At 43.1% G+C, this 23,967-nt stretch overlaps 1 protein-coding gene and 1 non-coding gene across 9 annotated transcripts in view; one reads left to right on the top strand and one right to left on the bottom strand.

Annotated features, from left to right (window-relative positions):
• Positions 1-23,967, top strand: part of LOC102933963 — a 68,850-nt gene that overhangs the window by 14,919 nt on the left and 29,964 nt on the right. The window lies entirely within an intron of this gene.
• Positions 1-23,967, bottom strand: part of SHROOM1 (shroom family member 1) — a 91,240-nt gene that overhangs the window by 11,685 nt on the left and 55,588 nt on the right. For 5 of the 8 annotated variants that reach the window (XM_043552544.1, XM_043552546.1, XM_007063619.4 and 2 more), the window contains 3 exons: positions 8,697-11,523; positions 5,890-5,960; positions 1,174-1,857 (listed from right to left, as the gene is read on the bottom strand). In XM_043552544.1, coding sequence (XP_043408479.1) covers positions 1,174-1,857; positions 5,890-5,960; positions 8,697-11,414 — 3,473 coding nt within the window. In that variant the 5' untranslated portion in view covers positions 11,415-11,523. The remainder of the gene's footprint in view (positions 1-1,173; positions 1,858-5,889; positions 5,961-8,696; positions 11,524-23,967) is intronic. The other 3 variants (XM_043552548.1, XM_043552547.1, XM_043552549.1) reach the window with 1 other exon arrangement.

The following is a 23,967-nucleotide window of genomic DNA, read 5'->3' on the forward strand; positions in this document are numbered from 1 at the left end:
CAGCCAACTAGGAGAAGCTCTCTGAAAGCGGGCAGTATATATACTGCCTTCTCCCGGAGAACAGGGGAGATGCTGACAGAAGAAGGAAGCCAGGGCCAGAAGGCTGTGCTCCTGCTGGGAAGGGCCAAGAGTGAGGGCTTCGTGAGGAGCAGAGTGGGATACAACAGGAAAAGAGCTCTGTGTGGTAGAAGGGCCAGAGCTGAGTATAAACGTTTGGGTTGGGGAGATGGTCTTAATTTTGAGGATTATTTTGAACTCTTTCTATTATATACCAAAACTTCAGACTTGCGGGGAGGAGGGTGTTAGCCACAAAAAAGACTGTGTGGGAGTCTTAAGGGGACTGAAGAGGGGAAACCAGAGGTAAGCCGCATTGGAGCCTGGGCTGGCCGTGAGGAGGCTATCAGGAGGCAACAATCCTGGTACATGCAGCTATTGAGGTTTTGTGGGTTGCTGCTGCGTTTTGGGGTGGGGGTGGGGAGTAACACTTGTTTTGGAGATAAAAGCGAAACATTTATTTAATCCATTCAGTCAGTAGTCTCAGGGGTCAAGGCTTCTCCTTTTGTGCTGGTTTCCTCCTAAAGTTTTGGGCTTTGATGTAGCATTTAAAACAGAAGCTTTGATGGCAGAGGCTACTGACTATAGGGAATAAATAATTGTAGTCATACTGCATTGGCTATATAGAATAACCACAGCCATCTTTTTAAAGTACCTTTACATCCAGATTTTGTAACAACTTAGGTGCACGGATGAAGATACAAAACATTTGTAGTTTCTGCAGCCAGTTTGCATGTGCAATTACTGTTTGTTTTGTGTATGCATGTTATTGCACATCCAAGTGATCATGATGTTTGCACATGCAATTACCAAATTCGTGGTTGCATTAACGCACAAATTAGTTACACATAAATGGCCAAACTATCTGGATCTCTGGCCATTCAAATTTCTTAATGAGTTTATTATATACAATGGCTTTTTCACAGACACTATTTTTAACTCTATCTAAAAATCTGTGATAACTGAATGGAGTCTTAGGAAGAGGGAGCACAGAGGAAGGCTGTAGAGATAGGCATAGAGATATGGCCGCCTGTCCTTTCTGCTTGGTATGGTTTTGTACTGTGATTATTTTGAAGATCACATGTCAACAGAGCAATAATTTAGAAATAGAAAGGTTACCTGGCTTTTTGTTCTGCTTTACTTTGCTTTCCCTCCAAGGCAACTTGCAAAGACAATACAGTCAGGAGAGATTCTGGCATGTCTGTCCTTGAAACTAAAGTATCACTTTGTCCATAGAGACAGGAAGGCTTTGATGTTATTTCTAAGCCATTGGTGACGGAGTCATTAAAGAAAACATTGTCTTCTTCCACAGAAGACAGGGCCAGTGGAGAATGAAGAGGAGACTCTGAATGTAATAGTGGAGATTGCAATGTGCCCAGGGAGGATACACACCATGGGGATAGATTTTCAGTACTTAAGGAAATGCCATAGGGCTTTGTTGTGCTAGGAAGCCTTCCAAGTGTTTGGACCGTTGTATCTGATCTCTTGAGCCCCACAACGTCTTCAGTATTTGTTTGTCTGGGCAGATTTCCTGATACAGACTTGGTGCTGTGCAGATCACTTTGATGGTTTGCAGCTGAGCTGTTTTTACCACGTTCAAGTCCAGGCACTGGCAAGATGTGCAGGCTTTTCATGTGATGAAGCTGATCTGTGCTTTGGCTCAACAATGAAAGTCTTACAGTTTCTGAAATTCCAATTTCTTCCATAGACTTTCCCCTTCCTCTGGCTGTGCAGACTCGCTGTTTTTCATCTCTAACACAGTCTTTTTCCTCCACCAAGTCAACTTCATTCTTTGATGGAAAGCTAAAGTTTCAAATCATATTTCACATTAGTTAATTACTAACGCCACCCTTTGGAGGCATTTTATTTATTATATGGAACTATTTAATGCAGGTAAAATACAAACCTCACAAGACCTTGAGCCGGCATTTGTAGTCTAGGCCCACCAATGATACTCAATTGCTGGAAAAATCATTTTGTCAATCAGGGTTGAAGAGTGTGCCAGCCCGACGTTGTATTGTAAAGTTTGAGTCATGGCATTGTATCAGTGTGATGCTGTTGTATTATGACTCAGCATGATCTCATATTGAGACAGCATCATGACAGGATGGCACAATTACTTCATCCCTTTCTTCCACAACCTAAGGGTGTGTTTACATGGAGATGCAGCAAACAGCAAGATGGGGTGTAAATTTATAGCTGTGTGGACCCTGCTGACGCACACGGAAAATTCCACTGTGCACTTTGGTGCACTCCATGTAGTGTGCAGCAGGTGAGTGCACTCCATTTTCACAGCCTGGGTTGCTGTGCACTAGGTCTATGTGGAGACAAGCCCTAAGACAAGCACTGTAGACATGTCAGAGACTCCTTGGGCCTGAGTGATGAAATGCCAGAGTGAGAGACCTGGACTGCAGGGTAAATGCAGCAACTGTAGTTATTACGAGAAGAAAGTGGTAGGTAATGGGTAATAATGGGGAAAAAACCAACTTCAAATGGGATTATAAAATAGAATGGTTGCCAGAAGCTGGGTAACTTCTGGATAAATGCCTTGAAGTTAGCCAGTTCCTGTCTGGGGGGAATGAGATCTTTCTTGTCAGCAGGGTCAGTATTATATTAACACAGTACACACGTTGGGACAACTGGAACTCTCCAACAAGCAGGAAAGGCACACATGTGAGGCCTGCAAGATAATCTGCTCTCATCTTTCGGAGCAAGTAATATCCAAACATAGTAAATCTGCACCAGTTTCACTGACGGGTTTGGATTTGCCACCAAGGTTCAGCGGAACACAGTGTCAGTATTATGTGGCACAGTGGCAGAACTTGGTGGGTTGGGAGGTAGAGGGAGATATTATCGTACAGTAGGAGGCCATGGCTTCCTCTATAAATGTAGTACAATGAAACCTGAACTTAGTCACCTGAATTAATAGCCAGCAAAATTGGTCCCTACAGGATTTCCCTCCTCTCCCATATTCACTTGCCCTGTATTAAGAGTTTCTGACCACACATGGGCTCACCCACACTTCCAGTTGCATCAAAAATAATCTGCTGAAGTGAAGCTGCTCCACCTGAATCAGGAATCTCAGACAGACCACTGAAGTCCTGCTGAGACAGGCTACCCTGTATCAAGCAGCCCCACTACATAGAATGGCCAAAACAATGGGAGTCGTAATGGTGGGTATTAACAAGCAGTTTTTGGTGTCATTTTTTTGGTTGAAGCAAGACTTGATTGTTCCTCTACCAATTCTTCTAGGCAAGCGATATTGGATTAAAGTACTAGGAGCTTTTCTATGTAAACATTTATTAAAAATGTATATAAACTCCATGCTTTAAGCATTCTGACAGGATCTCTATGTTGTTCTTCTGTGGACAGGTCTGGCCTACCCTTTAGGTGCTGTTTTTGGCAGAGATCAGATGGTGGAGCTATGCACTCAAGTGAGAAAAGAGGGGAAGCTATGGTGGTTTGCAATATGGAGTCTTTTACTGTAAAGATCTTCCAGCCCTTTTCATGCATATTTTGTGTACATTTTACACCTTTTTTGTTCCACAAAAAGGCAAAAATGATTTTGAAGGCTACCTAAAAGGAAAGAAAATGATTTGGGGAATAAATAACCCTATTCTAAGGATGTGGGATTGTAGGATCACTGAGAAGAACCAGAGAAGTGCTGAGCACCTGCGACTCCCACTAAAGCTCCACACCTCAGGAGCAGGCCCTGAAGTAATCTCTCTTCAGGTAAAAGCCTTTAGACGGGAGATGCATCTCTGTGGGGCAGTGGCTGTATTATGCCTGGCTAACATCACGTGGAGGTTGGAAGCGACTCAGCATTTCAGAGCAGACTGCCAGGCAATATTGCCTTTTCTGCGCTGCTACAGCAGTCCCTGGTGGCAAAAGCACAGAGTTGCTGCCTTTAACCAACATTTCTCAAAAAGCAACCCCCGTCCCTCCCTTTTGGATCTTCGTAACTGGGAAATAAGATATCATTATTTCAGCCATCGCCACGTAGGCAGCACAAAGGCTAAATAGAAGAAGGGTAAATAAAAGAAGCAGAGTAAAGACAGCTGTATTGAAGTCTATTTCCCTACAGCCAAATGCATAATAAAGGACTAAATCCTGTGGCCCTTACTTTGTTTTCACTCAGTATTTACTCAGATAAAACTCCCCATAACAAGGTAAGGACAGACTGAAAACTGGATGAGGACATCGGGCTTAACCTAATAATAACTACAACAACTTGGCACGTGTATAGCACTTTTCATCTCTAAAGTGTTGTACAAATATTAACTAACTGATCCCCACAGCACCCCTGTGATACAGGGAGGGATTGTGATCCCTCACAACCTTCACTAAAAAACCTCAGACTGAGGGGTAGCTTGGAACGGAGGGAAAAGCACAGAGCTGGGGGATCAAACTCCAGATTTCTCTGCCACTGACTCCTTTTGAGGCATTGGTTAAGTCTAATCACCTCTGTGCTTTGGTCTCCCCACTTATAAAATAGAGAGAACACCTCTCCTGTACCTCAGAGGTGTTGTGAGGAATAGCTAATATAAGGTAAGTGCTTTGAAAATAAGCAATGCTTTTAATGTCTGCAATCCTTTTGTCTCTGAACTAAGCATGATTTCCTCCCTGATCTTTTTTAAAAGATTAAAATCTCTAAATAGTATTTTGTACATTTGGGGCCCAAGAAGTGCTGAGGGCCTACAACCCCACCGGCTTCAAATGGGAGTTGCAGATACTCCACACCTCTCAGGATCGGACTCTACATTTACAAGTTTCTGAGGTAGATTTTCCCAACTTTGGCAATTATTAAGGCCATGATGATACTATCCATTTCTTTTGGGAACATCCACCCTAAAATGACAGCGCTTCCTTGCTGAAAATGCAACACTACATTTTATTAGCATGGAAGAGCCTCCTTCATTGATGTGTCGGGTTTCAACTGAAGCGCTGTGAATTATATGATACCAGTGTCAGTCTGAGGGGCTACGGAAGTTCATGGATTCATATATCAGCCCACTTCACAGGTGCCTGAATTACCACTTAATGAAAAGTCTCTCTGCTTAGGCCCTGTCCACACAAAGACTGAAGCCATGCTAGAAATAGCTGTATCTAAACATGGCTGATGGGAGCAGGGTTTTACCAGCACTCGTCTAACAGAGTGGCTGTGTCTACATTCAGGATTTTCACAAATTCTCCCACTGTTGCTTTAGCACTGGTGCATCTCTGACTGTAAATAGCAGGAGGAGCATCCAACCCTGCTCTGAGCTACACTCGCACTCTGAACAGTTGTTAGCACTAGTGGAGTTGCACTGGTTCTACAGCAATGGTGAGAGGTGTCCACAAACAAAAACCTCATTGTAGACAAGGGCCATGGGACCAGGTTTTTTTTAAATTCTGTTTTACGCCTGAGAACTAAACTAGAATTCTGTAACAAGGCCATAAGAGAGACAACAGATTAAACACGTTTGTTAGTAGCCATGTGGGTATTTGGGTGGGGATTAGGCTGAAGCATGGTTTAATAACACCTTTCTAATCCTTGTGCTTGCTTTTTAGGGAAACCGTTCTAGAACCCTGCTAGCAAGAACTGTGTTTAAACACTGTTGTTGCTAGCTAACACATGTTTATTTCCAACATTGGCAGGACCTGTACTTCCAAAAAAACTAGGAAACAACAGACTTCAGTTAGGAATCAATCACATTATAGGGCATCAAAATTAACATCACATTAAATTTACTGTATTGCAAAGAAACATAGTGAATGTAACTGGCCATCAGCGTTTGAAAAAATTTCTAAATCAATGTTCATCTGGGGAGGGTAGACTAGTTCTCTCAACTTTACCTGGGGATGCTGGGATAGTTTTCACAACCTTGAATTGATGATGCCGGGAAAGTTGTACATCTATGAAGGTCCTGAAAATGCAGAAGACTTAACTTGAGCAGCATTGTAAATTCTTATTGCTTTTGTGTACTCAGCACCTCCCCAAGCCTACTAAGGTGGAAACTCAACAATAGCTCAGGTAGCAGTTTACTAAGCATTTTAAGTGTTTTGTTTCCTTTCAGTCATGTAATTCCCATCATTCTCTCCCAAGTTAGCATCAGGTTTTTTCCCCTTTAGAAAAATATATGTTTGTTAGGATTCCTAGATTTACAAACAAAATTGGGATTTTACCAGCACTTCTCCATGACAGGAGAAGTATCAAGGAAGGTACATTTTACATGCCTAAGTAGAGAAATTTTACACAGTGCTCAACCCTGCCCCACAATCTAATGAAGCCCAGACAGTCAATAATTTGTTTCATGGCTGTTGAATCATAGAATCTTTTGGATTGGAAGGGACTTCTAGTGAGTTGTCCAGCTCATCCCAGTGTATAATAGTGGTTATTACTTGCACTTGGATACTACAGTGAGTGGTATCCTACAGATACATCATAATCAAATTGATTCCATTATCCCTCAACTATCCAAAATAGATGGGTTTTTCCAGGCTAGGAGGCAGTCAGTTAGGCACACACTAGACTGATTATCTATAGGTTCTTCTCAACTGTGTATCAATCCCCTCTGCTTATCAGAGAATCTAGTCTATCCTTCAACCCAGAGGTAACCCACCCATTCATGGCCTTCATAGGTATTGTTCTGGGTTACTCTTCACAAGGCTAAGCTCGAACATGCTCACAGTTTGAAAAATTCAAAGCTACAGCCATGGGAACATGAGGTTGAATGATCAAATAGACTGCTAATCTTCACCTGTCATGCTGATAGACAATACAGGAACGAAATATTGACTCTACCTTTGCTTGTCTACAGTTCTGAAAATAGGCATCTTTGGTGGCAGTTTCTTATCTCAGTGGCAGTTCCATTAGCTAGAAGACACTAATGGGGGGGAAAAGGCTCTCTCTTTTCTTTCCCCTTTGCCTCTGTTTATTTTCCTTATCTGTCTTTTCCAGAAATATTGACATATATATTGTCCTCCAAATTCTGGCACTGAAAAGTGCATATTTCTGCCCTGACACTGGGACAATGTTCGCTGAGCATGTAGGAAATAAAGCAAATGGCCAATTTTACCTGTTCCAACAGGCTTCTAAAGTGTTAGAGTCTGCCAGAAGCCACATCATCATATTATTTAAACTCAAGGCTGTTGTGTCAAGAGCAAGGGCAAAAGGAACCATCCATAAAGACTCAGCATTGTAGTCTTTTATGGTGTGTGGTGAGCTGGCTGTTGGTAGCTAAGCAATGTTGTTCTATATATGCAAATATCTATATCACATGCTCTTCACGACAGTATCTGAGGTATCAGATGAGAACCATTGTTTTATTTTCCTAATTGTGGTACCCTAAGTAGCCCAGAGACCTTCTTGCTATCCCAGAATGAGTAATTTTGAGATCTAAACAGTGTGTGGGAAGTCGTATTATGAGAAGAGATGGATCCATGGAAGGTTCTCTCTCTTCTACCAAATGGAGAGCCACCAACCTAGAAAACAGAAATCTCAGTCCTATAAAACAGATTTCTAAATAAACAGTGATGAACACATATTCATCCTGTGCCAGTCTGCATGTCCATGACTTCTTCTACCTGAGAAAAACAGGAAATCTAATTTCATCAGGATAACTATCCAAAAGTATCTGTCTAGCTATCTTCAGTTTTTTTAAGTGGCTGGGTGTGAGGTTTGAGAAAATTGGGAAGGATGCACAGTTGCAATGTATAACTAGACAAAGCTCAGCGGTTTCTGCTGAGTTTTAGTTTGAAAATCTGGGTTCAATTAAAAAAGTCAAAAGTGAAACTCAGGTATAGGAAGGAAGACTTCATAAGAGCCAAAAGAGACAGACAAACATAAATAAATACATACATAAATAAAATATTTGCACTAATTCTGTCAACTGAAACCCACAGATTTCTATATGGCTTTGCTTTTCAGGGCAAAAACCACTTAAAAGGTGTTCCCTCAAAAGACGTATCTGGGAGAAAAACGTTTCTTCTAGTTTCCTCATAGACACTTAGGATACAGCAGGCTTGCAAGCTACCCCTCTACCTCCTTGGCAGCCCACCCAAATTCCTCTCCTAACGGTCAAATCAGGTTCAAAATCCAGAAATCTCTCCTTGTGGACTTTTCAGATGAATTTCTACCAGCCCTGTTTGTTCTACCAGACCTGAAAGAGCATGTAATGCTTAGCATGTAAGAGCTTTTATCTATGGCAATGCACTTAAGTTTTCAACCTCCAGGCAAATTTATTAGCAATTTGTTTTCCATTTAAAAAAAAGAAAAATCTACAGTTTGTCTGCAAAGCACTATGCATGCCAATAATTAACAACCATTATTGTCATTTAATTAAACATAATATTTTAAAACATTTTTGGTAGGATGGCTTTTAGAACTCCAAACAATTAATTTTATATTCTCTCTTCTAATCTGTTCCTCCAACCAAACTCAAAACATACGATTTGCAAACAACTGTGAGGTTTCCTATAGAATAACAAACACAAAATCCTCCTTTTTTTCTTCCAGGTTTCAAGAACAGGCTATAGCTCACTAAGGGTCAGATTATTAGTTTCTTACTTCCATTGGTGAGCAATGGGACTACTCACCAGTATAAGCAAAGGGTTCACAGTCTGGCCAAAAACTGGAAATTACCTTGTAATATCTTTCATACCTGTGCAGGAGAAGATGACGATTTTGATCGTTCTCGACCTTTGCTGGATGCAGAAGCCACTGATGGAATGAGATTTTCAGCTGAAGCACATTTGCTGGTGCAGTTTCCATCTGTTTCCCTGACAGCAGACGTGGGTTTTGAATGTGCTGTCTCAGTAGCCGAAGAACTAGCACTGTGTCTATTGGTCCAGATCCCTGTGGCAATTAAAGCAGGGGAGGGTTCTGGAATTCTTTCTGGAGAGAGAAATTGGCAGATTACCTCATTATTTTGGGTCTTTCTGGTAATATCTGGTTTGGAAGTCTTGCCCTCAGGAAGCCTCTTAGCATTTGAAGGCCTCTTCTGCAGGGGCGGTTTGTGCAGAGCACTAGCAGGCCTTTGTGCAATCTTTCGTTCCATGTATTCAATAAGTGCAGTATGCTGGATTTGCTTCAACTCGGTCTTGGAGAGATTGGAGCTGGCAAGCGCACTCCCTCGGTTTTCCAGAATCTTCCTTCTGGCTGCCATTGCATCTTGTTCATTAATTTCATCCGACCTGACCCCGGTGCTTTCCGATCTTTCAAGATCACTCTGATCTTGCCGATCGTCCAGTTTATTGAGCTTCTCAGGTTCGGAATAGCACAATTTCTTTTGTTCTTCTGTTATCCTTTTTCTTCCTCCTATTCGAGCAGCTTGTGGCCTCTTTGTTTCTTCTTCTTTGCTGCTGTTTTCCAGAGACTTGGGAAGAGGAATCAACTTGGCATCCTCATTTGCACTGGATAAGGACAAAGATCTGAGATGTTCAATTGAAGGTCTTTTGGAGGGTTTCTGCTTCAGCCTGATGGGCAAGCTCATCTGTAAATCCTTTCTTTTGAAAGATGTTTCTCTCAGGACCTTTCTTTGAGCAACTTTAAGTTTTTCCCTGTAATCGTTCTTGAAACTCTCATCCACCGATGAAGCAGAGCTCCCCAGAATTACATCATCAGTCTCATTAATGGTATCATCCCCTGTGCACTGAAGGTGGTGTTTGTTCTTTTGAAGCTGGTTAATTTCTCTTTCTATCTCTATAGGTTGTGCAGAAACAGGGTGATTGCTCCTTGGAGAGGTCTTAGGCAAACTCCCTGAGTCCTCATGTTGCTGAGTGTGATTTTTGTGACTCAGAATGTTGGTGTTTTTCCCACCAGAAAGGTAATAAAGGAGAGGAGTTGTCTGCCTGTTTATTTTTTCACTGGCAGAATCATCCTGAGGCTGTCTTTCAAGCTTCTTTTGAAATTCACGTTGGTGTTTTCTTTGGTGAACAGGATTTAGGGTGTCCTCTTCCTTTGGGTTCATGTTAAGGTCAGGACTGCTATTGTTAGATTGTGTTTCACTGTGGAGTCCATTTGAAAATTGAGATGGGGAGTCATTGTTTGGTCTGTAATAAGATGTTTGGTCAGCACTATCAGAAAATTGCTTATTTCCAAAATCCAATTCCCCATGGTGAGTAGGCTCTGTTTCTACACCATCCAAGCTGTGGGACAGTGGTGATTTCTGCATTTTGATATGTTGATTGAGAAGTAGTTCCCAAACATCATTCCTGTTTTCTTCTTTGGAGCCAGAGCACTGATTCTTGTCCTCGGAGCTGTTCAGTTTCTCAGACACATCTTCACTTAGAAGAGGACTGTCCATGTATTTTAAGCCTGCCCTACTCTCCAATACATCCTGATCCAAGCTTGAATACTCTTCAGTCCAGCATGGGCACTGAATGCAGGGAAACTGTCCCTCTTGTTGGCTGGATTCTGAGACTCTGCTTTGCAAATCTGCTTCTCTAAAGAGTGGTTTGTGTACTCCACAGGCAAAAAGATACTGTTTGTTCTCTTGTGTATCATTAACAGCACTGAGGTTGGTATGCAGTGGATGAGAGGACTTACAGTTCACCTCCTCAGGAATTTTATAAGCTTGGACTGAATTCTGAGTACAGAAAAGATTTGGGGTCTTAGCCAAAGAGTCAGACTTTAAATATTCTTGAAAAATAATAGAGGAGGGTCTGATGAAAATATGAGGCTTGTTTTGCTTTGTGCCATCTTGGGATGGATCCCTCTCTTTGCTTTCCTCAGTCATTAGCCCCTCGTTCTTTGACCTGAATACCCAGTTTGTCCCTGAATCAGAGGGGAGAAGGACATTGCTAATATCCTGAGCACAAGTAGCTAGTTGCACACTATAGTCAAAATGATTTCCAGAATTAGATTTCCCTCTTGTAATTTCAAAATTCCTGGTAGCTTTATAGCTATGAAGTCGTGCTGGTGGTGATGGTGGACGAGGGGGTAAAGCCAGAGGTGATGGTGGCTGACATAAAGTCCCATGGGTAGGAGTGCTTCTGTATTGTCCATTGAGCCCAGTATCGTCGGAGTTGTGATGACTACCCAGCTCCAGTGACTTGTGCTGATGTGTGGGTTTAGGATCAGAGTTTATTGCATTAGGATTATAAATTCCTCTTACATATTCCGAGTCCATATATGGCAATTGCTCTAAGGGCAGGCAATAGTTTTCATTATAATATGATGGAGAATGATATTCTGGAACGTTTGAGCCACCAGAGAAAGAGCTGTAAGCAGAGTCTAAGAGGTGGTCTAAGCTGCTGATGGACTTAAGTGGCGAGAGCCTGTTTCCATAATCAGGTGAGGCCACTGGCTCCAACAGTTCTGCAATTTGGCCAGCTTGCTTGAGGTTCCATCTTTCGATCTCATTCCCATAGGAAGCCATATCTACTATCAGCCAGCTCCTCCAGGAACAGAATTCAGATTAAGTCTCCCTGCTTGTGACTCAGAACGTTTTACTGTATTTCGCACATTTCATGTGTAGGTAGATGATCCTGGAGAGAAAAACAAACATTTTGAAAAACAGCCATTGAGAAGGATGATTACAGATTTAGACAGAGCCGTAACTAGGCATTTTAGTACCCCGGGCAAGCAAGCATCTGTGCACTCCCTACTGTTTTTTCCCCTTCATTTCCCTGCCCCATTTTCCCACCCCCATGACTTTCAGCCTGGGGAGCTACCCCGCTCACCCCACCCTGGTTACAGCCCTGGCGTTAGACTATGTACTAGATCCTCAACTGGTGTAAACCATTTGTAACCCCATTGAACCTGAAGTAAATCAGCATAGCTCAATTGACATCAGCTGAGACTCTGGCCCTAAATATAATCAATGGGGTCTGAGTGTAAAATTTCCATTCAGCATATTTCAACCAAATTGTTTTCATAAGGAGCACAGATAACACGTGACCTCTAAGAAGTGGGAAAATCCTGGGATTCCATTCTTTCTCCCATTGTATCAGCAATATCTGTTGTAAGTTTCATGTAGTACTGGGGCGGGGAAAGGCCTTCATTAGTCACTGTGAAAGAGGGAGTCCAGTGATTTAAGCACAGGTGTGGCAGCCAAGATCTCCTGAGTTCTAATTCTAGTAGCTTAACTTTTAAAAGTAAATGTTAATGTATGTAAAGTGTGACTGGAATGTGAAATGTGTGTATTTAAATGGGTTACATAGAAAGAAAACACGTGCGATGCTTGCTTCTAAACATAACTTTTGTGCTCCAGCTCCTCTTGAATTCCACTGCGCAGGAATGGCATTTTTAAAAATAAAATAAATTACTCCCAAAGAGATGAATACTAGATTTCAATCCATTTTTTGGAGTCTGATCCATTAATGGTGACAGGTTTCAGAGTGGTAGCCGTGTTAGTCTGTATCAGCAAAAAGAACGAGGAGTACTTGTGGCACCTTTAAAGACTATCAGATTTATTTGGGCATAAGCTTTTGTGGGCTAAAACCCACTTTCGTGTCAAAAGCTTATGCCCAAATACATTTGTTAGTCTTTAAGGTGCCACAAGTACTCCTCGTTCTTTTTGCTGATCCATTAATGGCTCCAGGTTCATGCTAATGCTTGGCAACTTTATCCAATATTTTCCATGAACTGGTGTGTAAAAGGAAATGTACAGCGGGGTCATTTCATGCAACACTGAATACAGCAGTTGTTATAACAGCACAAGTCAACTCTTTAGGACAGAAAGTGAAGAATATCTTATTAATTTGAAAACAGAAAATTTAGGGCGGCAGAATGTAATTACTTGAGCTAGAATTTTGGCAGGATGCTAGGATTATCATCCCAGCTATCACAAAAAGTGCCCTGGGGACTTCTGGATAAAGGAGAGATGCAGACCATTTTACCATTAAAGACTGCACCTGCAACTGGACAGCTCCCCCAACACCAGGCTTGGACATAAATTCATTACTGACTCAAAGGGAAAAGCACCTCCTTCTAAATCACTAATATGTTTTCCTGCTAGTAGCTTGAAGATCTTTTAGGGTATGTCTACACTGCACTACAAAGGCCTGCGGCGTGATTGGCCTAGGTCAGTTGACTTAGGCTCATGAAGCTCAGGCTGCAGGCTTACAAAATTGGAGCCTGAGCTCTGAGACCCTGGGAGGTGCAATGGTCTCAGAGCCCAGGATGTAGCCCAAGCCCGAACATAGACACTGCAATTTAACAGCTCTGCAGTCCGAGCCCTGCAAGCCTGAGTCAGCTGATCCAGGCTCTAAGGATTCCATTCCGTGGGTTTTTTAGCACAGTTTAGACATATCCTTAACCAGGTACTGACCTGGTCTGATGTGGAGTTTGTGAGGGCTGGTGAGATTACAGTGCAAATTGGTGTGGCTGCAAGTGTACTTGCCCTGTTAACCTTTTAAGATGTGTGTTTGGAACCTGGAAGCGTGTATGACTTCCTGCAAATTGTAGCTTTTATAAAACTGAATCCGTTACTATATTTAAGGTATCACTTATCTATATCAGCTGTTTGTTCAGAACTGAAATGAGTCTGATTCTGACGTTACACAAATTTTACACCGGTGACACTCTGGAGGCATTATTCCTGATTTACACCAGCATACCTGAGAAAAGAACCAGGCCCATTCTCAATGTACCAAACTATAATACCTCCTAAATCCTTTTCTTTTTGTCCTGCTATGCTTGTTAGTCTAAGATACTATCTGTTAGGAACTGGTTTTCAGATTAACTAATTATTATTCCTTCCTATAAAACAATTCTATTCAATCACCTTTATCAGTATAACTGTCACTCTTCTTTCTAAATAAGTAAATCCAAGCCTGGCTAGCACACCAGCCCCAATCAAATGAATGTCTTTTGTCAGTATCTGGGCTTTACATAAAGATTTACTGTACATCTGGTTTGCATGTCTCAAACCTTATTCTGCTGTGTTAATATTTAGTTACATTAGCCAAACCAAAAGAGAGGGCTATATAAACAAAAGGAAACTAATGCAGATTTCAAAAGGTTCCTGTCATATTTCTAGGTGTATTGATATTTAATGGTACCAAAAACAGCTGACATCAGTAGTGCTAAAGTAATTCACCAAAACTCAGCAGTCATCAGACCGTTTGAAAAATGAAGAGTCCAATACTTTTGCACAGATCATGTCCATTATTTCTCTTTCTCAGGGCTAGTCTTCATTGGAACAGTTACTAGAAGGAGCCTAGTAATGCAGTGGGAATGCAACAACAGGCTAGAGCTCAAGTTAGCACCACTCATCAACTGCTAATCCAATCGCTCTGTGGGTATGTCTGCCCTTGGCAGAGGAGGTGTAAATTCCAGCTTAAGAAGACATACTCACACTAGCTCTGGTCGAGCTAGCACCCTACAAGGGTGTAGCTGCAGTGGTGTGGGCTAGCCACGTCAAGTACATATCCAGGCCTGCTGATGGGGAAAGGGCAAAGGGGGCAAATGCCCAGGAGCCTGGATGACTTAAAAGGGCCTGGAGGCCCGTGGCAGCGGTGGCCAGGAGCCCTGGGCCCTTTTAGATCGCCTGGGCGGGCCACAGGGCTCCTAGGCACGCGCAACCACTCCAGGGCTGGGCCCCGCGGGCCGGCACGGGGTAGGTCCCTCAAGTGACGGGATGTCCCGGAAGTGATGGGTTCATCACTTCTGCCCCAGTCCCCACCCCCCTTAAGGACAGCCCTGGCCCTGAGGCCCGGAATTTCTGTCGCCAGGCTTGTACATACCCATCCAAGATGCTAGGCATGTACTCAGGCAGCAGTCCATCCTGCCACTTATGCCACTCTATATTAGCATGCTAGTTTGATCAGAGTTAGCGGAGGTATGTCTCCCTGAGCTGGAATCTACCTCTCCAGCTCCAATGGTAGACATACCCTGCACTGCTAATCCAATCACTCTGTGTAGCTCAAGTGTGGCTTGCAGTATGGTTGCTCTCACCCTTGCGCCTACTCATTGCTTAATATTCATAGAATCCTAGAACCACAGGGTTAGAAGGGACTGCCAGGATTATCTAGTCTAACCCCTGCCAAGATGCAGGGTTTGCTGTGTCTAAACCATCTAAGACAGATGGCTATCCAGCCTCCTTTTGAAAACATCCAGGGAAGAAGTTTCCACAACTTCCCTAGACAGGTCTTTTCCATTGTCCTACTGTTCTTACAGTTAGGAGGTTTTTCCTGATATTTAATCTAAATCTACTAAACTGTGGTTTGAACCCATTGCCTCTTGTTCTGACCTCTGTGGCAAAAGAGAACAACTTTTCTCCATCTTTTTTATGGCAGCCTTTCAAGTATCTGAAGACTGCTATCATATCCCCTGTCAATCTCTTTTCCAAAATAAAGATACCCAGTTCTTTCAGCCTTTGCTCATATGGTTTGCATTCTATCCCTTTGATCATCTTTGTTGCTCACCTCTGGATCCTTTCCAGTTTATCTACATCCTTGTATAAATTGATGACCAAATTAGGCACAGTGCTCCAGCTGAGGCCTAACCAATGCAGAGTATAGAGCGGTGCTGTCACCTCCCATGACTTGCATGCTGTCATAAAAATAAAGGGAAGGGTAACCACCTTTCTATATACAGTGCTATAAAATCCCTCCTGGCCAGAGACAAGACACTTTCAAATCAAGATGGGGGGAAACAAAGGGTTCGTCTGTCTGTGTGATGCTTTTGCCGGGAACAGATCAGGAATGCAGACTCAGAACTTCTGTAAAGTTAGTAAGTAATCTAGCTAGAAATGCGTTAGATTTCCTTTTGTTTAATGGCTGGTAAAATAAGCTGTGTTGGATGGAATGGCTATTCCTGTTTTTGTGTCTTTTTGTAACTTAAGGTTTTGCCTAGAGGGATTCTCTATGTTTTGAATCTGATTACCCTGTAAGGTATTTACCATCCTGATTTTACAGAGGTGATTCTTTTACCTTTTCTTTCATTAAAATTCTTCTTTTAAGAACCTGATTGATTTTTTTATTGTTCTTAAGATCCAAGGGTTTGGGTCTGTGTTCACCTGTACAAATTGGTAAGGATTTTTATCAAGCCTTCCCCAGGAGAGGGGGTGTAGGGCTTGGGGGGATATTTTGGGGGAAGACTTCTCCAAGCGGGCTCTTTCCCTGTTCTTTGTTTAACACGCTTGGTGGTGGCAGCATAGGGTTCAAGGACAAGGCAAAGTTTGTACCTTGGGGAAGTTTTTAACCTAAGCTGGTAAGAATAAGCTTAGGGGGTCTTTCATGCAGGTCCCCACTTATGTACCCTAAAGTTCAGAGTGGGGAAGGAACCTTGACACATGCATGATACTAAACTGGGAGGAGTGGTAGATACGCTGGAGGGCAGGGATAGGATACAGAGGGACCTAGACAAATTGGAGGATTGGGCCAAAAGAAACCTGATGAGGTTCAATAAGGATAAGTGCAGCGTCCTGCACTTAGGACGGAAGAACCCAATGCACAGCTACAGACTAGGGACTGAATGGCTAGGCAGCAGTTCTGTGGAAAAGGACCTAGGGGTTACAGTGGACGAGAAGCTGGACATGAGTCAGCAGTGTGCCCTTGTTGCCAAGAAGGCCAATGGCATTTTGGGATGTATAAGTAGGGGCATAGCGAGCAGATCGAGGGACGTGATCGTTCCCCTCTATTCGACATTGGTGAGGCCTCATCTGGAGTACTGTGTCCAGTTTTGGGCCCCACACTACAAGAAGGATGTGGAGAAATTGGAGAGAGTCCAGTGAAGGGCAACAAAAATGATTAGGGGTCTGGAACGCATGACTTATGAGGAGAGGCTGAGGGAACTGGGATTGTTTAGTCTCCAGAAGAGAAGAATGAGGGGGGATTTGATAGCTGCTTTCAACTACCTGAGAGGTGGTTCCAGAGAGGATGGTTCTAGACTATTCTCAGTGGTAGAAGAGGACAGGACAACGAGTAATGGTCTCAAGTTGCAGTGGGGGAGGTTTAGGTTGGATATTAGGAAAAACTTTTTCACTAGGAGGGTGGTGAAACACTGGAATGCGTTACCTAGGGAGGTGGTAGAATCTCCTTCCTTGGAAGTTTTTAAGGTCAGGCTTGACAAAGCCCTGGCTGGGATGATTTGATTGGGGATTGGTCCTGCTTTGAGCAGGGGGTTGGACTAGATGACCTCTTGAGGTCCCTTCCAACCCTGATATTCTATGATTCTATGTTAATGCAACCAAATTGCATTTGCTTTTTTTTTTCTTTTTTTCTGCGCAACAGCATCTCATTGCTGACTCATGTTGAGGTTGTGATCCACTGCAACTCCCAGGACCTTCTCAGCAGTGCTGCTCCCAGGTCAGCTTTCCCCCACTCTGTATTTGTGCATTTGTTTTTTCACAAATGTAAAAGTGTAGCACCTTACATTTGTCTTTGTTGAATTTCATTTTGCTGCCTATAGCTCAGTTCTCCAGTTTACCAAGATCCTTCATATTAAGCATGTTCTTAAGTGTTTTGTGGGTTTGTATTTCTAGGACCCTTTCCAAAGTCCTCTGAAGTGGTACTCTTTCCATTGACTTCAGTGGGCTTTGGTTCAGGCGTTTAATGAAAAGAGCCAAATTAGGGTCACTGTCAATAATACAGAATAGTCTTATCTTCATTGCAGTGTATCTCAGGGTAGAACTCAATTATTGCCCCTAACCTGACTCTAGTCCACACACAAAAATCTCTAGCTCAAGTTAAATAATACTTTACGCTCTAGCTAGCTGGCCCATCTGGGGGAAAATGGATTGAAGCTTGAGTGCTGCTAACGCTGGAGCTAGTAATGCAGTGGGGAGGCAGCTGCATGGTACAGCTTGTTAGCACCAGCTGTTAATCCAATCACTCTGTGTAGCTCCCCTGCTATTGCACAGTGTGGTCATACTCACTCTTGATTTAATGTTAGCTGGGATTGGTTTTAACATTTAGGGGGTTGCGTACGTCTTTATAAAATCTGTTCATCTAGGAAAGACAATTTTTTTTAAAAATGTGTCTGTCTCAAAAGTCAAGAGGAAAAATGAACTAGAGAAAAGGAGGGGATCGAGTGAGGAGGAGGAGAAGGGAAACAAAGAGGGAAAGCAAACTGAGCAGAGGAAAAAGTGAGGAAAACAAAGTGATAGAAGGAGAAAAAACAGAGGGTAAGTGAAGTGAAGAGGAGGGGGAGATGGAGAGGGAAAAAAAACAGGTATAGTGAAGTAGAACCCAGGAAGAAAGAAAGGGTGAAGATACAAAGACAGAGAAAAGCACAGAGCAAGAAAAAAAGGATAGGACAGGGAGAGAAGCCAAGAATGAGATAAACAGGGAGAACAAGAATATGATTAAAAAGAGAAGAAAGGAGGTGGGTTGACAGGAGACAGCTGGAGCATACAACAGAATAAGTTGTCCCTACATACATTTCCACCTAGTCATCCAAAAGGAACATGCACACCTCTTACAATGCCATATTCTACTACTCGTAGCAACACTGTACTTCAGTGTCAGAAGTGGATATGTTTTTTACATTCAAAATAAATAAAACTAGAAGGAACTAGATTACTCTTCAGGGACTAACCCTAGGATACCAAGACTATCTCCTCTAGGCCACTAGTTTGAATCCAGCACAGGTCAGTAATGAGTCAACTTTTGCATATTCGCATCCATCACAAAAAAACACCATCAAAATAGGCGTTAATTTTACAACACGTTGCTAAGCTCAGCAGAGGCACACTCGAGTGAGCAGTGTGTCAGATATGGCTACCCACCAGATTGCTGTGAGGGGAATCCCATTTCTGGTTTCCCCTGGTATTTCAAACTTCCCTGGGTCTCAGCAAGTTGCACACTGTTACCTCTCTTGGCCTCTCTGGCACACTACTGGTGCACCAACTCTGTTTTGTTACCTCTTCAAAGAGCCCCTCAACCCACTTGCCTAGGCCTCCAAAAAGAGCACTGATCCCCAGGATACCCCAGTAGCTTAAACACACCTTCTCCCAGAATCTCCCTGAAGATGTGAACCTTCTGGGTTACAGTTTAACTCTCTCAGGAGGCACGTTGTGGCTATAGCATATAACACACAGACACTTTGCCCAGAGTTATACAACGCAGTTGCTCTTCACTTAATCACACATGCAATACTCAGATCCATACAAAAAATAAACCTTACACACATTTTCCCTTTCTAGCTTCCCTTGAAAGAGCAAAGGCCGCTTCTGCCCATTATAAACTTCCAGTCTCTTCTGTCAGGTGACTCCCTGGGCAGAACGAGCAGGTGATCACAGAATCTTCCCAGGTGACTTCATTGTTAGGTGACCTCTATCCTGTTAAACCAGTTCTCCTGGTTGGCATAGAGTGACCAGATGTCCCAATTCTATAGGGACAGTCCTTACAGTTGGGACTTTTTCTTATATACGCACTTATTACCCCCCATCCCAGCCCCAGTTTTTCACATTTGCTATCTGGTCACCCTAGGTTGGCAGCCAGTCTTTTGTCTAGAACTATTACATTTCAGAGATATGGCAGGCACATAAATTAACGTTAGCCCTCTTTTTTTAGCCCTTTGCCATCCACCTTTGGAATTTCAGTCCACCATGGAGGCAAAGGGACACTAGAGAAGGCAAAGCACGGCAGAGTCAAAGTGGAGTTTGCAGCTTGGCAAAGATACACACAGAGAGTTCATAATCTCACACAGAATTCACCAATGGCACAGCCAGTTTTCCCAGATTGACACTGTGAGCCATGAAGACTGACCTGTTCACTCATGCAGCAGTGCTCCCTCCAGGATCTGGCTGAGGTGCACCAGCAGCTGCGGTCCCTGCCTGTGCTTTATCTATTCAGAGGACCCCGGCCAATCTAGCACTTTTCATCTGCACTAACTTTACTTTAAATAAAAAAATTAAGCTACCCAGCCCAAAGCATTATGGGCTGGCTTTGCTCACAGGCTTGAAATACATGTGGAGTAAATCATTTCTAATGCAATACACAACACAAACAAGGGCCAGTATACTGTCCCAGGGGAAACACGGGTAAGTTGCTCCACAAAGACTCATTGAGAAGCAAGTATTAGTTCATGCCTTGTTCGACGGGCGTCATAAAAGCCGCTCATTGCTTCAGTTAAGCTTTCATGCCACTTATCCTCTAACTCAAAACTCTACATCCTGTGAAATCTCTCTTAACTGATAGCAGAGGGACCACCAAAATGAAATGCTGCTAGAGACTCAATCTGTCTTCACAGACTGTGCTGTCAGCAGCAAGATATACATCATAAAGAGAGGCAAATACTTTCAGCACTGGGAGACTCAGAACTCCCTTACAGACACTTAAACGCAATGGAAAAAGCAGCAGCAGCAGCTGCTAAGAGTTCACATATAATAAATGTTCTGTACATGAGAGCAACTCTGCCAATTGTTTAAAAACCACCCTATGTTTATAGGACCAAATATGGAGCACCTGACATTGACACAACACTATTATTATTTATGATGCATGGGGATCCAGTATAATGAGCAACATCTCCGCAAGCAGTTCACTTAAGCAGATAAAGCAAACTGGCTAAAGACATTTGGAGCTATTAAACATAACAAATATTCACACTAGCTAACCCACCTCAGCACAGAACCTCTTGGATGTATTCACAGAAGGTACTAAAGCTTGGTAGAGTCAGAGAGGACCCGTCCAGTGACCCAATTCAGTATTTCCCCTTTAAAACTGCACTTAAACCTGATGATCCCAGTGATTTTAATTAGTTACCAACATAAAAAGAAACCAGATTCTTCAAAACCTTCCGTGCCAAGCTCCTTAATACTGACCCACTTTCCAAAGAGATTCAAATTGTATCCAAACGCAGTCAAAGTTATAGATGGTCTTCCTTTCTGAAAAAAAGTCAAGAACTAACCAGAATTTTAATCTACAATCCCCTATGATGCACATTTCCAGCTGGCAGGGGGAGAAAGATTTCACTGGTGATGCTGCTGTTTGAACAAAAAGCCTCACATTCCTGGCTTGTTTCAAAGACAGTCCTGGTATCATTCATTTTGAACCAAGGGAGAAGGTGGAGAGCAGCCAAGCAGAGGGGCAGCTACAAGTTAATTTATAAAAGGAACTTGGACTTGCAAGGCACAGTAAACAAATTAACTAGCTTCTGGGAAAGCGATGGCAGAGCAGCAGCATAGTGTGGAAATTTTTGCTGGGTTCTTTGGGAATAAAATTGTTTTCATGCAGAATAATGCAAATGGGAAATAGAATTAACTAAACTATTTTTAAGTCTGAAAGATCTACTTGACTCTTGGAAGAGCGCTGGATTTTTTTAGAGACAATCGAAACAGACATAGAAGTTAGATTCTGGCCCTGAATAAGGGGCCACCATGTGAAAATGCCAAGCATAATAGGTTTACTAATGGCAAAACTCCCATTGACTTCAGTGGGGTAAGGCTGGAGCCACATTTAAGAAGTTCAGGAAGATAAAACACTGGATATCTGTCAAAGAGCGGAGTCCTGGAGCGTTTGAAGCTGCGATAGAAAGAAAAATAGAAAGACACAGAAAGTTTGCTTTGGAAGTAGGGGAAGTGTTAGCACTGACACAGTAAGGCCATAAAATTAGAATCAGAATCTAACACATTTACCTTCATACCAATTTTAGATACACTGTTTACATGCATCCGATGAAGTGAGCTGTAGCTCACGAAAGCTTATGCTCAAATAAATTGGTTAGTCTCTAAGGTGCCACCAGTCCTCCTTTTCCTTTTGCGGATACAGACTAACAGGGCTGCTCCTCTGAAACCTGTTTACATTTGTTAACTTAGCAGACTAGGAATCTTGCACATGGTGCTGACAAAGTGCACAAGAGGGGCATCATTTGTAAAGTGCCCGATGTGCTGCACTCCAACTGCCCTGTGTAGACCCTAGTTTGTGTTGATGTAGTTCTGTTTGAAACTACACTGGGAGTTGGGATGTGATGGCCTAGAAGACTTTAATACAAACTCGTAGGGCAGTGGAGAGGCCAAAGGGTAGGATACAATGCTGATGGTGGTCCCTGCCAACTACAAAATGTAGGAAACATCTGTGAGATGGGTGCATGCCTATATGAAAATAAGTGTCCAGCAGGTCAAGAGAGACAAACCAATCTCCTGGATTCAGGAGGGTAACTCAACTCCAGAAGGTAAGTCAGTACTAGGGAGGAATATCTCTCAGTACCACTCAGCAAAGGTAACTCAGGTTCTTCAGGATCTAAAGGTCTTTGTGGGAAAAGGATGATGATACCTGAATGATACCAGGAAGCCTAGATAGTACTGAGGGGTAGTCTGACCAGGCACTCTCCCACCATGGTCTGAAGACAATTTAGCCTTGTTCATAGATGAGTCCTTGTGTTTCGGAGACTCGGAGACACGGAGTCCAGTATTGGTGTCGATGCTGCTCAGGGTTGTTTACCAGATGGCTTCTCAGAAATGGCATGATCTTCACGATCTTTTTACCTGGCGCTGGGGTCTTGGTATCAGAGGAAGTAGAAGCCTCAGCAGTACCTATCCCAGGACTCAAGGTCTCCTTAAACCCAGTCTAAAAGGGTGGCTTTCCCCTTCTCTTGGATTCTCATTCTAGACTATATGGTCTCTTCTTTTTTGGCAGTCTGGATGACTCTGAAGGCCCCCTCTCCCTCCGGGTCTTCACTTACCACAGCAGGAATGGTCATCGGGTCTCTCTGAGCAGTCAAAGCCAATGTACAGGAAGGAGACTCAGACCCCACGGTTCTCAGAGAACACTCCATCAACAGTAGTTTTAGTCTCTGTCCTCCCTAAGTTTTTGAGACCTGCTTTAGAAACCTGAGCAGGCCTTACACTTGCAGGGAACATGAGTCTCTCCAAGGCCGCAGAGGCAGCTTGAATACCTGAGGGGGAAAGACCTGTCTGACTGGGCTTGAAGCCGGGGTCTTGGGCATAAACTGTTAGGAGATGCTGCAGATTGAAGCCCGAGATAGAACAAAGGCCCAGACTGGGCAAAATGAAGAAGGGAAGGGGGAGAGGGTAAATGAGACACCTGTTACACTCTTGGGCTTTTTTCCCCTAAATCCTGAAATCGGAAACTTCAATCTGAATGTGTTTTAAACAATTATGTGGAGCTAAAACCCCTCTGCAAAGGGAAAAAGGAAACACATTCAAAATGCAACTGATATCAAAACGATGCTATTGTTTTCCTAAGCCGCTGAGTGGCTAAGCCGCCACATAGAATGCGGTCTCTGGGTCTTAGACATATCCAAGCAACCCTGTAGTACACAATTCTGGAACAATGTACACATTCGAGGCATGTAGCATATATTGTCGTTTCCTTGTCAGAGGATTACAATGACATGCATTAAATTAAAAAACGTAAGAAAAACAGCAGATGGAGTCAGGTGCATTAGTAGTGTACCATTCAAAAATCTAAGGGAGAAATAAAGTCACTAACCATTCAAGGTACAAATTTGAAATGGAAAATTAAGGCCAACTTGATTTCCATATGGTTATTATTTACAGTATGTATTACAATAGTACACGGGGACCCCAGCGTGGCCCCTTTGTGTAGGGAGAGACGGTCACTGCCCTGAGCAGGGCTGTCCCTAAGGGTGTGCGGGGCCCGGAACAACCCCTCCCCGCCCTCACTCCACCTCTTCCCCCAGGCTGCCACCGCCGCCTCTTCCCCCAATCCCTGAGAGTTTACCATCTGAATAAATGAGAAGACAGAGGGTGGCAGGGGAAACAGAGCCACAGAGGGGAAGTGACTTGCCCAAATGTCACACAGCAGATCAGGGGCAGAGCTGGAGTAGAACCCCCATCTCTTGAGTCTCAAGACACTGCTCTGTTCACTAGACTATGCTACTTCTGAATTGGCCATACAGTGCTTAGCACAATGAGGTCTTGATCCTTGATTAGGGTTCCTAAGTACAATAGTAATATCAATAATAGAAGGTCAATGTACAGAAGCTTACACTGCTGTTGTCCATTCTGCATTTCTTCTGTGGACAGTAACTCTACTCAGATCAGGTATGGATAACAC

Source organism: Chelonia mydas, chromosome 8, assembly GCF_015237465.2.
Source record: "Chelonia mydas isolate rCheMyd1 chromosome 8, rCheMyd1.pri.v2, whole genome shotgun sequence".
Classification (NCBI taxonomy): Eukaryota; Metazoa; Chordata; order Testudines; family Cheloniidae; genus Chelonia; species Chelonia mydas.